At 38.3% G+C, this 17,474-nt stretch overlaps 1 protein-coding gene across 5 annotated transcripts in view; it reads right to left on the bottom strand.

Moving 5' to 3' along the window:
- myo6b (myosin VIb) overlaps window positions 1-17,474 on the bottom strand; it is a 68,220-nt gene that overhangs the window by 25,192 nt on the left and 25,554 nt on the right. For all 5 annotated transcript variants that reach the window (XM_012867808.3, XM_021319141.2, XM_012867809.3 and 2 more), the window contains 10 exons: window positions 15,656-15,836; window positions 14,520-14,664; window positions 13,238-13,395; window positions 12,801-12,892; window positions 12,301-12,373; window positions 7,832-7,959; window positions 6,987-7,082; window positions 4,155-4,325; window positions 1,843-1,881; window positions 1,658-1,751 (listed from right to left, as the gene is read on the bottom strand). In XM_012867808.3, the coding sequence (XP_012723262.2) occupies window positions 1,658-1,751; window positions 1,843-1,881; window positions 4,155-4,325; window positions 6,987-7,082; window positions 7,832-7,959; window positions 12,301-12,373; window positions 12,801-12,892; window positions 13,238-13,395; window positions 14,520-14,664; window positions 15,656-15,836 (1,177 nt within the window). The remainder of the gene's footprint in view (window positions 1-1,657; window positions 1,752-1,842; window positions 1,882-4,154; window positions 4,326-6,986; window positions 7,083-7,831; window positions 7,960-12,300; window positions 12,374-12,800; window positions 12,893-13,237; window positions 13,396-14,519; window positions 14,665-15,655; window positions 15,837-17,474) is intronic.

Raw genomic sequence — 17,474 nt, 5'->3', positions numbered from 1 at the left:
TCAGTTATAGTTTGACTTTCCTACCACAGTGAGTTTATGTCAGTGTGACCTTGTGGTTCAGCAGAGAAAATGAAGCTGGATCAGACCAATATGAGTTCATATGAGTCCAACATGAACATAAGCAGCATTAAAGGTTTAGGTCATGGCTTTCTCCTGAGGTTATATAAATAAAATGTTAATAGACAATGAAAAAAATAATGTTCTTCTTTCTCTGTTTGTAGCTTTCTGAGTTGAGTCTCTAATTTAACCCAATTCTAATTTATTTTTTATTTCATTTTAAAGCTTGGTTTGCTACACTCTGACCTGCTCTGATGGACACCAGTCCCAGACAGACACCAGGAAGCTCCTCTTCTACCCCAGGTTGCCACTGGGGGTCCTGACTGAACAATCAATGATTTGTAGTACCGTAGTGGTGGTGCATGGACCATGCAACGGCGGACCAGCTCTACTGGACAGTCAAAATGGCAAAATAATTACATGAGAGCCAAGTTTGGCCCCCAGGCCTCAGTTTGACACCTATGATTTAGGACATTCAGGATGTAGAATAACTCAATTCCTGAAATAAAGAGTTTCAGACAGCTGCAGCTAATGTCACAGGAGGATGGCGGTTGTATTTAAAACAATGGTATTGTGTGCTGAGGGTTTAACATAGTACACTTACAAGATCATGAGCAGCATGTAAGAAGATTTTAAAAAGTTTGATGCTGCAGATGCGTCACTGAAAGCAACAATTTCCTGGACTGAACAGATTTCTTTTAAGGCAAACTAATGAGCAAAAATGAATTCACCTAAAGAAGAGAATTGTGGTTTTAAAGCCACAGAAATACAGCTGGAGAGCAGGACTTATAAAAGGGAAATCAGGGAAGATGCTGTTAAAGTATTTCTGTTTAGTAAGTACACATGTTTATGTGTTTTAATGCATCATTAATCTTCTGTTGTGATGCTGTGACTTCAGAGAAAAATTAACTTTTTTTCAGTCTTTGTTTCATCCAAGTTGCAAATTCTGTGGGCGAACTCATAAAAACTACGAATGAATAGAGTTGAGGTAAATAAGTTCTGATTATTTCCAGGCAAAAGACGTGTTAGCAACCAAATGTTTGAGAGCAATGGCCCAGTACGCAAACAGTTTCACAAATCACAGGTAGAACTCGATTCACACCTTTTAAAGAGGCAACATAATCCCAGAAAAACAGCAGATCACTGTGGATTGCAGGCATGAACGCACACTGGCGTGTTGATGATGGCAAGAGGAGCGACGTGCCATCATGCCAGAACGCAGAAATCAGTTAGAGTTTGAAATAATTCTACTAGATATATCTTAAAAAACAAACAACAAATATTACCTCTCACTTTGCATCATTCACTCAAAAAACTATTTTTTTAATGTAAATCTTGCAATAAAAACCTTAATTGAAAACACGAGAGAAACACAGGAGAAAACTAGAGTTCGAACCAAAGCTTTTTCGCCCGATTCAACATATGTGGTTTACAGGACTGCAAATAAATAAAAATATTTGCAGATCATTGTTTATAAAAATACATAATTCTAGAGTCGTTTCTTGACCAGGCCATAAGCTAAGTATTATCAGACTCATAAACGTCTCAAACATCTTAAAATACCTTGGCAAGACGCTGCAGATGGTGATTTTGTTCCTACCTGAGCACTGCAGCTGTGAGAGAATCAGAGCTCCTTCAAACTGATGACTGACCATCTTAAGGTTTGGTTTCACACACCGTATGAAGCTTGAGCCCTACACAGAAAATTAATCATATCTATTTCAGCGTGTGCGTTAATAACAATGCATTTAGTGCTAACTGGATAACAACAACCAGTCCACTCACCGTGCTGCGAAGCTTCTCAAGGAGCAGGTTCAGCTGCGTCTGTTTGTAAGAAGAAAAACCTTAAATTACTTGTTTAAAAGCGTTCAGATTTCTAAAATAAGGCGCATATCCATGCCAATAAAAGAGGCCATACTAAAAGAATTAGTAATTAATTTAACTACTGAAGATCTACTTTTTACCCAGGGTTACCTTTACATGACAAGATCCTGAATTACTTTAGTAAGACGTCTCAGAAGTTTTCAGACAATCTGAATTATTTTGTGAGATCCTGTAAAGATTTTCTGTAATAGTGTCAAGCTGCAGACCACAGGGGGAAACACGTCATGGCTGAGTCTCAGAACCTCCCCAGCGCTTTAGTATTTCTAGACTAAAGATCTTAATTTGGGGAGTTCTAATATCTGGTTTCTTCTACTTTCATTTTTCAAAACAGATTCATAAATTAGTTGAAGAGAATTACTGATTTTTCTGGAAAGAAAAGAGAGCGATGAACCCAAAGGTTGATGACGGGTCATAAAAGTGATGCCCAGGAAGGAGTTGATAAAAATATCTAACGGATCCTACAGAAAGCTGATTTGTTCTGCTTCACATAAAGACAAAGAATCACTGTTGTTGTTTTTTTCCCCCCACTGGAGCAATTAAACTCCCTGTTTTCATAAGTCCAGCTGACTTTATCCAGATCTATCCAGCAAGGAAGGTTTTCTGAGAGGAAAGAGATGAGAAACTGCAGGAAATCTACGAGTGGCGTCCCAAACTAAGGAAATCGAAGCTGGTAAAACAGGAACGAGAGTGGAAGGAGATTAGCGTTAGCTCACTTTTTGCTAGTCAGAAAAGGAGCTTAGAGATATTATAGTCAGCAAATAAAAACAGAAAACTAAGAGTGGGTGGATTTCACATTCTCAATCGACGTACTTTAATATTGGTAAAGTTCCGGAACAAGCAAACAAGGAGATATTGATGCGGATTTGACAAATAAAAAGAAAAAAAAAGGGATCCACATGTGCACATATAAAACTGCATAATAAATGTTCATTATTCTATCATTAGTGAGACGAATAGAATTTGACAAATGAATAGCCTCTGTGGTTCAGGCTGTTATCCTCTACATCAGGGTGTCTCACATGTATAGATGATACGTCGTCCCCTAGTCGTCTCCAACCTGTTCAGAACGCAGCAGCTCACCTTTGAATTCACACTCCCAGGCAGAAACACATTAAACCCATTTTTTCACTACATTGGCTTCCTATCGGCTAAAGAATGGATTTTAAACATTTAATATTCGCTTTTAAAGCTCTTAACGGCTTCGCCTCCCTCATTTATCAAAGTTATTGAGCTTTTCTCCTTGCAGCAGATCCTTGAGGTCAGACAGGCAACATTTATTCACGGTTCCACAGACAAAGTCCAAACGTTGGGGTGACAGAGCTTTTCCTGTAGCCGCACCTCGACTCTAGAATCAGCTTCTAGATCTTCCATCTCTGACTAAACTTGACCTTTTAAAATCTAAGCTTAGGTCTTTTTCTTTTTATTATTCAAGCAGGATTTTAACACTTGAAATATGTGGTGGCATCTACCTCGTTTTAGCTATTTTACCTATTTTGTTTTGTTCACCTTGTTTTTGACCTGTTTTAATGTTTTCTTTTATCTCCCTGCGTGTCACATATTGATTTTGTTAATAATTTTAGTCACAATTACAGTAGAGAGGGCTAAATAAACATATAATTGATTGATTGAATATTAGATTGTCAGAGTCGGGGTGTCCAACGTGTGGCTGAGGGGCCATTTGTGGCCCTTGGAATAACTTTGTGTGGCCTCCCCGACTGCTGTTCAACAATGTTGCTCTCCTGATGCAGATAGACACTTTTTTTTTTAGGATGAGATTTTTCATAAGAGGTTTAAACCTTCTTAAATGAAAAAATGTTTTGTACAACATAAACATTTTTCATATAGTATTCATTTGTGCCACAAACATAAAGTGACTTTTTACTCAGAAAGACTTGGGTAAACCAGACTTTATAAGCAAATTCCCATTTTTGTTGCTGTGAATACAAAACTAAAATCATTTTATATTTTATAGAATACATTCGGCTCAAAACTGTAAACATTTAGTTTTATTAAGGAAAACTTAATACGTCTTCTTCAGACCTATAATGACGCTCTTTTCGACTTTTAAAATGTTACATGTTTACTTATTGCTGTTCAGGTAAAAAGAAAATAAATAATTCAATTATGTTAGTATTTTGGCCCCTCGGTGCAAAAGTTTTGACACCACTGATCTGATGACAGTAAAGCAGAAACATGTTAACCGTCCCGCTGACCTTGAATTTGTTGCCGACGCTGATGAAGCTGAGCTTTCCCGCCTTCTGCTTGGAGTCCTTGGAGGTGCTGGAGTTCTCAAACAGCTCTCGAACAAATTTGTCTTTTGATTCACACACTAAACTCTCCAAGGACATGTGGAGGGCGTCATTATTCTTCTCCACGAACCGTGTCTGTCAACACAAGCGCATTCACATTCATTTATGTAGCGGAGGGCTTCGTTTGCTACATACTGATAGAGAATTAAACCAAATGAAAATGGGCCGCCCTCGGTACGTAACAACTGCTTTATTTTATTCAATATTCAATTAAAACTCAACATGGAGGACTGATCAAAAGTATTCACACCCCTTGAAATTCCCTACGTTATCTTGTTACAACCACAAACCTCTATGTATTTTAATGAGATCTTTATGGGACAAATTAATGTACAATTGTGAGGTGGGAGAAAAAAAAAGTACATAAGTTTACATTTTTTTCTAAGAAAACTCTGAAAAGTGTGTTGAACATTTTGTATTTAGCTCCTTTAACCCTAATACCTCCAAATCAAACCGAGTGCAGTCACTGGTCTTCTAAAGTTTTCCTAGAGAACAAAATAGAGCTGCACAATTTTAGGAAGCTATATTTTCTGAATATCAACACAGATTGCTAAAGTCACAGATTTGTGACTTTAGCATCATCACTGTCAGGCAAGAGCATCTAACTGCTGCAACCATCAAACACATTATCACAACATATTTACATTAAAGTGTGAATTCATGAAACTTATAACAGCCAAAAATTACTGCCTTAAAACTATCCTTTGTAATATTAATTTTGTGTAGATGAATATTGAAACGTATAGATTTAACACTACAAAACCAAAAAGATACAATCATCCATCTAAACTGACAGGAAGGGCAAAAGGGCCATTATTTAGAGAAGCAACTAGAAGGTCCATATTAACTCTGGAGGAGCTGCACAGATCCACAGCTCAGGTTACAGAATCGATTGGCAGGAAAGCTATTTGTGTTTTACACCATAAGTCCGGCCTTTAGGGAAGAGTAGCAGGAAGAAATGCATTGATTGAAGATGGTCCAGTAAAGTTCAACTCTTGTCGGGAAAACATGGGACACACTAAAAAAACCTTATGGGCTGGGCTGCCTAACGCAGTGGCATGTTTATTGTTTTTTTTTTTTTTGTAAAAGGGTGATCAAGAAAGCAATCAGTCATACATAAAAGAGTGCGTTGATTTATTATTTTTTATTATATATAATTATGAAACATTAATGGATGTAAATTGCTGTTAAAATAAGCTATATAAAACCTTACTATGCATTCCTATTTAACAAATGATAAGAAAAATATAGAACAAAGTGCAATTGACAAAGAAAAAATAAAGAGTGAAAAAAAAGGACTCTTTATTGTCATTATTTATATAACATGTCATTCTTGATCGTGAATGGTTTATTTTCAGATGCTTATGTACGCTTGCACTCACCTGAGCTACTTCAAAATGCTGCTGCACTTCCATTCATATTGAAGTTCATCTCATACTGTTCGGTAAATAGGTTGGTGTTCTTTTCCGTTGTCAAATTGAATATTTCATCTATTTTATCTGAGTATGTCATTTTAATCAATAATTGTGCAATATTTACTCTGGTATTTGTTCTTACTTTTGCCGTTTCTAATAAAGCTCATCCTCTGTTGCTTTTGAACTAACTAGATTAGATTAGTTTATTTCTTCCTTACTATAAATGGTATTTAACTGGATCAATGTGTTTGCCACTGTCACACACATTTTACCATTGTAAGGCAATAAAGGAATTTCTTATCTTATCCAATTATATGTTTTTTTTAAAGGTAAATTCAAGAGAATCCTGCAGGACACTTGAGATCCAGGTGCAGGCTTCCCCTTCCAGCAGGTTAACAACCCTAAACATACAGCCAGAGATACAACGGATGGTTTTTATAAAGGCAGACTAATTTATTAGAATGACCTAGTCAAAGTCCAGACCTAAATCCAGTCGGGAATCTGTTGCAAGACTTGAAACATTGTGGTAACATATTCTTTCCATCTAATCTGACTGAACTGCTATGAGAGCAAAATGGGCAAATGTCAATCGCTAGATGTTAAACTGGTAGAAAAACCCAAACGTTCAGCTGTAACTGCAGGGAAAAGTGGCTCCATAAAGTATTCAGTCGGCTTGGATGAATTTAAGTGTATGAAACACTTTTCAGCTTCTTATAACAAAATTAAAACCAGGCATAGTTTTACTTCTTTTACAGAAAGAATCCTAATGATATACATTAAAGTTTGTGACTGAAAAGGGACAAAATGTGGAAAATCTCAACCCTCCAGACCACTCAGGTCTTCTGGCTCCAGCCTGCTCTGCAGAACCAGAACCAGAACCAGAACCAGACATGGAGAAGCAGCATTTAGTTCCTATGCCCCACTGATCTGGAACAAACTCCCAGAAAACTGTAAAAGTGCTGAAAGCCTGAGTTCCTTTAAATCAAGATTAAAAACCCATTTGTTTAGGATTGTCTTTGACTGTTCTAGTTAAACTGTTTTACTGAAACATTAGTTTAAGTTTGTAGTCCAACTGTTTTTAAAATAATTTATATTTGCGTTTTCCCATGTTTTATGTGGTTTCAATGTTTCTACATTTTATTCCAACTTACTTTTATTCTGTTATTTCCCTATGTTTTAATCATGTAAAGCACTTTGTGTTGTCCTTGTACTGAAATGTGCTATAGAAATAAATTTGCCCTGCCTCAAAGGGTGTGAATACTTGTGAGTCTCTGCACACAGACAGCATCATTTGGTAAAGAATATTCCTGTTGAGAAATACCGTTTCATAGCAGACGGCTCCAGCAAAGTGTCTAATCATAAAACCCTCGTCATCCCGAAGGTTCCTGTGGATGGCCAACTTCGACTTCCTAGGCACCTTGGTGGGTAAAGAAAAACACTGAAGTCAGAATTACAAAACCCGTTTTGCAAATTTTCTCCTGGTTTGTAGAAACTTTTGCCAGACTTAAGTTGAGAGCAGCAAATAGCTGCACTTTATAATTCACGTTAAAAAGCTTTCCTCAAGGATTTGCTGCACTTATTTAATGAGTGCGCTTGAAGAGACAGACTGTCCAGTTTAGAGGTTTCAAAAGGGTCCAAGCATTGATCATTCTTCACAATAAACAAAGAAGAAAGGCTGAAGCACAAATTGCTTGACGATTGAAAAGCTACAGAAGCTGTGGGGTAGAAATGTTAGCTCGCGCCCACATTGAATTTTCACCCTATTGAATGCACAGAATAGTCTTCATTTGAGGGACAATCACATCGCTGGAGCCAGCCACCTCCAATCTTAGGCTTGAATAAGTGTCAAGGCTACATTCTTAAAAGGATTTCATGTTTGCAGATAATCAGGCAGACTTCCAAACAATAAGGACAAAGACACCAAGGGAGGGGGGGGGGGGGGACTGGGGCACAGGGACCGTGCGTCATTCACAGAACTGGTGCAACAAACAGTGTGAGAGATGACAATGGCACTATGGACGGGCAGTTTCACGTTCCCCAAATACCAGAAAGACCACAAAGGGGGGCAATAACACTCGAGATCTGGAGGGAAAGAAGAGAAAGAAAGGAGGACAGGAAAGAGTGAAAGAAGCAAAGGAGAGAAGGAGGACAGCCAAGAGGTCTGACCGTCAGTCTGAAGTGGTCCTTGTGTTTGGTGTGAACAGCCGATGTAAAATGTTGATCACTGGTCTGAGGAAGGCGATTCTCTTCATCCAGAATGTCCAGGATTCCCACCAACTTTGCCTCCACAAGATCTGGACACATTTCATGATCGACCGCATTATTACAACCAGTGTTGACAAGTCCACAAATGTCCAGTAATTAACATTAATCAAGGATCACGGTTTGCTTTGCTAAAATTGTGAGACATTAGATGTTTCTATGGGAGACGCGTAAACGAGCCGTCGGACCAGTTCCATTTCATTTGGTTATTGATTGTGTAGATTGTGAAATTACTACAGACATTTATCATTTTTTCTTTCTTTGCTCTTTTTAAAAAAAAAACACGCATGCATACAGTTATTAATAAAAAAAATACATTAATTAAAAAAAAGGTGGCAGAAAAAAACACATCATAGATACCATCCAAAGCAGTTTATCATTCTCACACTATTGTGTCTCTACCTTGCATTTTAATGATGTAGGAAGGTACGCTGCTGGCCTTCCTACTGACGTAGCACAGTAGTTATAAACAAATTTCATCACCAGCATGAGCAACTGCCCCATGACTACAACTCCGTAATCTCCATCGTAACTTCATCACGTTACTTCATCACGTTACTTCATCACGTTACTTCATCACATTCAACACAAATGCTCCAATCTTCGGTTAGCTCGGAATGCTGGATGCTTGAAACTAAAAGTGAAGCAGCCGAAATGACCCATTTTCTGAATAATTCAGCTAATACATATTTGACCACTAGAGGGCACTCATGGAGCATTTACCGTATTTTTCGGACTATAAGTCACTCCATCAGTGAAAAAATACGTCATAAAGAGGAAAAAAAAACATAAGTCGCACCGGACTATAAGTCGCATTTATTTAGAAATTTATTTCACATAATATCCAGAATCAAAAACTGACATTTAAATTAAACTACAAATTAAATTAAACTACATTAAACTACATTAAACTACACAGCTGCATTGAAAAATTGGCTGAATAACATGGAACATACATTATAGGCTGAATCGAGTAAATTAGCATAACAAGCCACCAACTCCAACCGGGAAATTTCTTGTCACAGCCTTTCGGTCTAATTACTCTGAAATCAGACCGTGAGTGTAACGGTGCTAAGTGCTAAGCTAACAGTACGACATGGCTGTTTCAGGGCAACATAAAGCTGACGTGTATCAGCGAAGTTGTACAACTCCCAGACAAACAATCAATCAATCAAATTTTATTGTCAATTACAATTTGCATTGCAATCGAACAGACCTGTGAGCTAGCGCTAGCTGTTATTAGCTTCACATACAGCCCAATAACAGGGTTCTGTCCCAGTCTGGTTCCTTCCACCACTAAACGCTTCGCTGCATGAATGCAGACTGAAACAACATACTATCATGTGTTCTGTCTGTTGTTTCTAAGTTAATGTTTTAAATCATTTTTAAGTGGTGCAAGAGCAGCATATAGTTTTCACAAGCCTAGTGTGCCCTCTTGCGGCTAAAGACAGTAACTTCTTGGTTCATGTTGGTCAATATGACTTACCTTTTAAAATTTATATATAAGTCGCACCTGACTATAAGTCGCATGTTCCGACAAACTATGAAACTACAAGTGTGACTTATAGTCCAAAAAATACGGTTTACATTTATTTCATGGTTTGTGGATCCTTAAAACATACAAAAAAAGATACTACCAGAGTGTGACTCTGCAACATGATTGGTGTACCTTGTTCTTGTCCAGAAGAACATTGTGAATTCCACACCCTTGATCCCAAAACACACGCACTATTCAAATTGATTCACTAAATCAGAAGTGCATCCAAAGAAAAACATGTTTTAAGGACACAAAATCCAGTTTGTTTGCTCCTGCTTAGACCTTCATAAGATGCTTTTTCAATGCATACATAGCAAGATAACAAACCCTCTAGGAACATTAAACCTATAGTGGAAATATTTGGTGTGTGTGAAAACACTGGCTGTTACGCCACAGAAATGACAGAATCGGCAAACGTTCTCCTTGAACTTGGAAATCGCAGAAATTTCCACTGTTTACCGCTTCTCAATTTGAATATTTAAAAAGTACAAAACATGGTCATCAGATGCTCATTTAGAGAAAAGTTTGAATTATTCATACGTCGCGCTGTTCAGAGAATAATGTTAGAGCCAAGGACCTTAGAAAAATTTGCATGAGCAAGCACCTGTGCATAAATCGAGAAGATTGATGAGTGAATTAATGGCCATCCCAAACGGTCATTTGCAAGTCATGGATGTTATTCACTGCTGTCAGTTAGCCTCACACCTGAATAATCACAACCTTTGAAATACAAATCAAACTCCTTCACCTTGATACGTGGACCACTTCATCTCATTAATTCCAGGATTGATTCGAGGACAAACGGAAACAAAACAAGGGGCATAATTTCGGCTCTCATGGCACTTAACGGCCATAAAACCCACAAATACTTATTGGACTCGCTCCCCTCAGACAAACAGAGATGCACGCATTGAGAATAATAGGCCTGCATTTTTTGTCCCTTCAGCAGATGTATTTCTCTGCTCTAACGCGGATCTCAGAGGAAGCTGAGCGGATATGAGGACTGGAGGCATCTCAGTCTGCACGCCAAACTCTTAAAGGCAACACTTTAGGTACCGCACACACAGTTAGTTAAAAAACACTATCTTCAACCTCCATCACTGACATTTTCTAATAAATGTGAACACGCACATGAAAAAGGAGTTGAATTCTCATTGACACAGTGAGAACACAGTTACCAGTGTTAGCACAGCAAATCACTTCCCATGTTTAGCATAACCATTTTACATTTGTAATGCATCAGCAATGCAGACGACTGTCCACTGTGGCTCTACGCTCTTTCAGGAGGAGTGAATGCTGCTTGGAGAGACTTGATGCAACCTGCTGGGTTTCCTTAGAGAGGAAACTTTCTCACCAACCTGGAGGATCTGATGGAGTCTGACTTTGGAAAGTGCCTTGAGACATGTATCATGAATTGGCGCAATATAAATAAAATTTAATTGAATTTAACTTTGGTCTCCATCAAATTCAGCGTTTCAGATACGTCTCCACAGAAACAACCAGAAAGCGGTGAAAGGAAAACAAACAGCACCAAGAGATAAATGGGGCTGTGTATTGGACTTCATATCAGTCAGAAAATGTCTCTTGGGAAATTCTTTCAGCTTAATTTCAGCAATAAAAATTTTAAGCAGATAGCCGTTAATGTTTTTGGTCCTCTGCACCTTTGGAATCTCTTAAGATTATTTTTCCCTCTTTTTTTCTCTATCCAGCCTGGTTTCCTTTAACTACTAAATAGAGAGGTGATGAAGCAAGGATTTTGTTCTTGTAAATCAGGCTTTGTAGCTTTTTGAAGTAAAATACCAGTCGTTAAAGTTTGTGCATCTCAAAGTTCCAATGTCTACTTGAAATTCTGTTTCTTTTCATTTTCGAAAAAAAAAACAAAAAAAACATTCATGTGCCTTTAATAAAATATTTTTGTGAACCTCTGATTACACATCCAAAAGGAAATGCATGTGTAAAACTCCTCTGTGTGTCAAACTGAAGTTGCTTTTTGCTGCCTCAACCTGATTGGATAGAGACACCACAAGGCAACCAATCAAAGGGGGACATTTTTGGTTGTGTTTAAAGACCCCCAAGAAGTCTGGAACAATTTATAACAGCTCCAGGACAAAGAATAGAAATGGAACACTATCCTTATTATAAACTATTTGTATTCCTAAATAAAGAACCTGTTGGGCTGAAACATTTGGTTTATAATAATAATAATAATAATAATAATAATAATAATTACTGAGGCTATGTCTTTTTTAAGCTTCACACTGAAAACAACTGTTTTATTAAAGTTATAGCTTTAAATCGGCATAAAGAATATATTTCAGTGCTTATTTCTTACTCAAAAACTCTGTTTAGTAGAAGTGGATTGCATAATTAGTGTTTTAACCTGTTTGTGCTTATCTTTTCCAAAATAAATAATTAGGCAATATACTTCTGTACAAATTATTAAAAAACATAATGAGCAGTTCCATGTAAATATTTCCATTAACAACATTGTGATAAAACCAGAACCTCTATGTATTTAAATCTGTTGTGGAGATTATTTGCCCATAAGCGCTGTTTTACATTTTAATCATTTAGAACACATTTTTAATTTTGTTAATTTAAAAACTGTAATTAAATCCACTAAAAAATAATAATAAACATTATTACCATTTTTGGTATTATGGCAAAAGAAAGATAATTAATTCTTGGTGCAGCCACATCAGTGATACAGGTTTTAATAAAAACATATTAATGATAACGAATTAGCCTCCAGTCATGATACAAAAATGTCAAGTTATTAAAATTAAGAGTAACACGCTGAAGGTTCAGGAAGTTAAAGAGAGACACAGAAACTCACCAATGCAGTCCTGGTTGTCAACATAATGCACCTCGTTCACCCCCAACCCTTCCCTTTGATACAGCTCTTGCTCCTGCAACGACCAGAAATGTAAATCAGAAAACAGACACAGAGCAACACTTCTAATGTTTCTGGATTCATTTTTATGAGTGACCTGGTAAAACCTGCCACTTCCACAAGAAACAAACTAACAAGCCCCAAAGAAACAACTTTTAGATAATAAATAATGGGCGAAACCAGAATTGACAGCCGTTAATTACAGACCTAGAAAAAGAACAACGTTCCAGGATCAGAGAAGAGGGGAAAAACACGTCCCAAGAGAAATTAGCATTCTAATAGGAAAGCTAACATGAAATGTGGGCGTAAAATGTAAAAAAGAAATCAAAGCGCTTGAGAAAAATCCCCTGCATGCAAACCATTTTTCGTTGTTATGAGACAGTGGATAAGTTTTGCTCACGGGCGACGTGATGTGGACCTTAATCCACAGGCTGCTCACCCACCTCTTTGAGAATGCGCTCGTTGAAGAACTGCTGCAGCTTCTCGTTGCAGTAATTGATGCAGAACTGTTCAAAGCTGTTGTGCTCAAAGTACTCTTAAGAGGAGGGAGCAAAACAACAGAAGAAAAACAGAAATTTCAATCAATACTCTGAAGAAGAAAAAATAAAAGAATGTTAATGTTAATTATAGGAATAGAGGAAATAATTTTCTCCAGTAGGATGCCTGGTGACAACTGTGTTTATTCATCCTATTAACTAAAGAAAAAATTATCTTGCACACACAGACAGGATTCTCTTCGAGACGCTCGATAATCCACAAAACAACGACGAACTGATGAGTGAAAATAAAATGCCATTTGGCCAAACTACAGGTAAAAGCCACTGCCTACATTTTCCATCTGGGTTTCAGAGTGAAACTGTGGCCGACTGCGTTTCCTTACCAAACCCAGCGATGTCCAGCACACCGATGAAGTTGGAGGAGGCCTGGAAGGGGAAGCACTGGTTGACACGTTTCACCACATGATCGAAGAGGCGGCTGTACACCACCTTGGCCAGGGCGTCCCGGGCGCTGTTTGCTTGCTCCACCTTTAGAGGCACCCTGGAGGGACACACAAAATGGAGCAATGAGAAGAGGTCCGTAACTGGGACACGCTGGGCTGGTTTAACTTTTATCCCCCCCATTCAGCCTCCTTTTCAACGTGGCATCTTTACGCCGTTATGTTGACATGAAACGTTTGGGGACCCACTGCTTGGATCTAGATAATCCAGCTAAGAGTTTCATTTAAAAAGAAAACTCTACAACTAAAATATGAAGCTTGTACTCTACCTGAATCTCTGATGCTGCTTTACCCAGCATTCATTTTCAAAATTATTCCCAGAAGCTGGCCCATCTCACAAAGTTCACCTCTCCAAAAAGGTCAAAGAGTTCAACCGAGCTGTCCCAGCTGGCAGGGAGCATCATTTAAAATTAAAATTGCCCTCTTTATATCTACGTTGTACGCATATTTTCCAAGCGCTTCCTTTTGAATTTCACTTCAGAAAGACCTTCAGCAAAAATCTCATCTATCACAGATAGAGCAGTCCGTCTAAGACATTTCTTGTTTTCCATAAATTAAAAGATAAATAAGTTTAAAACACAGGAAAACTAACATATGGTGTCAGTGACAGGTATTTTTATCAGCTACAATGTTTTATCTGAAGAGTTAAAAGCCTCGGTAGCCTCTCCCCCTCCCTCGGTTGCCCTGCGCCTCCCAGGGGACGGCTGGATGTATCTGCAGCTTGGTAACAAAGACGACCCCCCCCCCTCGCTCCACCTGCTCCCCAGACTCCAGGGCCTCACTGTACTGAGGCCACGCTCCCCTGCCTCCTCAGACACAAGCTGCATTATTGATGTGGAGGAAACACTTCCAGGCCAGGCCGGCATCTGGCCCCTTTTAAAATATTAATCTACCAAACATGGCATCATCACCAAAGTACAGAAGAGCAATGTTCATATCAGATTCTCATTTGCATATGCTCTTTTAACTCAAAAGACAGTTTGATAGTCTTCTCTTTGTTTTACCTATAAATTACTGATTGCTGAATATTTCTTAGCTATATTTTATCTACAGGTAAATCACCTAAAAGTTTATTCATTAGTTAGCAGCTGTCTTCTGCAGTGAAAGAGGTTTGGTTTTCTTAACAAATAATAAGATCCTTGAAACTCATTGGTGTGCGTCTTACTTGATAACTGTGCCTTTAGCGCCACCTGCTGTAGTGAGCATGACTCTGGTTGTGAGGCTGACGCGCAGGTCGTCCTGGTCCAGGCCCAACAGCTCGGCACAGTACTTCAGAGTCTGGTCTGACTGATTCTTAATGATACAACCGCCTGAAAGCAGAAGTAACAAACGAAATAAATCAGCAACAAAACATGCAAACAGGAAAAAAAGCTCAACTGAATAGTTCAAGGGATCCCTGTAGCATTTTGTTTTCACTGCGCTTTAGAAACAGACATTAATGTTAATTAAAAACTTGTTTTACAAACACCTTTATAATAGACAGAAGAAAAAAAGAAATGACTACATTAGCATTTTTATTTCCTCCCAAAACTAAGTTGCAGTGATACTTAAGGTATACAATTTAATAACCAATGGAATAATTTAACATTTCTGTGAATTTACAATTTTTCAATAACCAAAACATAAAAATGCACCTTAAATCCCTAAACGAAACATTTCCATACTCGTTTAAAGAAACACTTCAGTCTGTAGATGTGCAAAGGTGGTAGACATACCTCAAAACACTAACAGTGGCAAAAGAGGGAAAAGTATTGGCTGAAGGAGATTAATACACACATGCCGCACTTTTCAGATTTATATTTTTCTAAAAAGGATTTGAAAATCAGATATAATTTTGAGTTCTATGTCATTTTTAACATTTTGGCATCGGTCCAATAAGTAAGACTGGATTTACTTCTATCCTGTTGCCTTTTTCTTTTTGTTTCAGGAGGTGGTTGGCTGTGTTGTTTGGTTATGGGACAGTGATTGTGATGCACCGCAGGATTGGAAGTGTTTCACTGATGCACAGCGACAATGACTAAATGCCTAAAGGGTAGATGGATAATCAGCGCATCCCTACTCATTTTCATTCACTTTACAGATATAGACTAGTGTGTGTTGAAGTGTTGCTCTGGGACATAAAACACTGATAAAGCACACTAAAAGTTGGGTTTTAGAAAAGATGGAACAGTTCAAGGTGAATAAACATGCTTTTTAGGGCCTGGAATAAACACATCTTCTAATCCAAGTTTTTTTTTTTTTTTTTTTTTTATCTTGCAGGATAGGTTTTACCAATATTTTTGATTATTTCTTCTGTCTCACCCGAAGAGCTCCCCGTTTCTTCGAAGTCGATGTTTCCCAGATGCAGAACACCAGCGACCACCCTGAAAAGGTCCAGCTTCTCCGTGTCGTTCAGGCCGATCTTCTTCATGGCCACACACATCCTGTTGAAGTCCCCCTGGTCGTCCAGGAGAGGGTCTTTGAGAGCCCCCATCTTTACATGCTGCAAGGTGCACCGGAGAGTCAAAACCAAAGACGTACACAATTCAGCTCAAATCAAGTCACTTAATTGAACATAGCACTGCGAAACTGCACAGCAGGTTTGAATTTCTTAATGCAAAGAGGAAATGTGACCCAGACGTGAGCTTATCCAGACACAAAACTAAAAGCAGCAAAACTAAAACGCCTCCACCAGCAGCACTCAGCAAGCCTGACGCATTACGGAGCAACTCTGTCGCTGTAGCTCTGCAGGCATTGTCTGCTTTATTTAAAACCTTTGAAAATACAGAGCCAAGAAAATATGAATAAACTATCAAAGGAACAAAATAAACTGAGAATGGGTAGAGTTAGTGTGACGTCATAATACATCCTGTAACGTGATTGCTGAAGACCAATTGTTACATAGTTAAAAAAGGCAGAAAATTTAGTTTTTAAAATCTGATTATGCTGAAAGCTTAATTTATTTATGAGAAAGTAACATATGAAGCATAAACTACATCTATGTAAAATTTTATACTACAATAATTTTTGCACACAGCTAAAGAAAAAGTCAAATTTGAAGGTCTGAAAACTGCTGAATAATCAAGCAACACCAAACCCAGATCCAAAGCTGGCATGCAAATGCAAAGAAAAGAACCTCATGCACCCGTTTCCTGTTTTTACAAAAAGCAAGAGCATGTAAATCTCCGACAGTCTCAGACGTCAGTTTAGAAAAAACACAGGAGGAAAAACAGGAGGGAAAAAAAACAAAAAAATCACCTTATTGTCCTGTTTATTATCAGAGATGGGACAGAGAGATGCAATGAGATAATCAGGAATAAGTAAATCAGAAAGACTGATTTCAAATACATAAAATAAAAGGTAAAAATAAAAAAATATAAATGCAAAACAAAAGAACAATTGATTATTCAGCTAGAAAATATAATAATCCAAGTTGTAAAACACACGTTTTGTTTCTGTTACAGACGCATGTGAATAAACTGGGTTACTGAACAGTAAATTGATTTAATAATTTAAAGCATTTATTTAGTAATTAAAACCTCTAAATTAATTTTCTTGGAATATTTGAATATTCAGATGCTTCGACGCAGCGCAGAACAGAGGAGACCAGAACCGTGGTTCTGCTGAGATGTTCAGGAAGCCCGGGTTCCTTTGATAGTCTCTACGTGGTTTAGGTCACACAACGGTACCACGGAGGTACTGCTACCTTTGGCAATGTGGGCCGGCACCAAGTCCTGCTGGAAAACGAAATCTCCATAAAGGTTGTCAGCAGAGGGAAGCATGAAGTGCTCTAAAGGTTCCTTGTTGCTGCGCGGACTTTGAACTTGGTGGAATAACAGCGGCAGACGGCACAGCTCCGCTCATCCTCCCTCGGACTTTCATCTCCACATGACAAAGAAAACAGCGTGTCTCAAGAGAGGAGCTTGGATCTCTGACTGAGCAACAGTCCAGTCCTGTATCTTCAGTTGAGGGGTGGCTAAGAGAAGAAATGTGACGGTGGTAGCCTGGTGTCCAGGATACCGCTGTGGTTGGTGCCTCATGAAGCTCTGACTGCAGCTGAGTCAGTCTCTGCTAAACTCTCAGAAGGGATTTGCCTCACAACCCTCCTGGATGCCCACCTTACCACTACCGCACTTTTTCC

The sequence above is a fragment of the Fundulus heteroclitus genome, chromosome 19 (assembly GCF_011125445.2).
Source record: "Fundulus heteroclitus isolate FHET01 chromosome 19, MU-UCD_Fhet_4.1, whole genome shotgun sequence".
In the NCBI taxonomy this organism is placed as follows: Eukaryota; Metazoa; Chordata; class Actinopteri; order Cyprinodontiformes; family Fundulidae; genus Fundulus; species Fundulus heteroclitus.
This window is presented reverse-complemented; position numbering and strand designations above follow the sequence as displayed.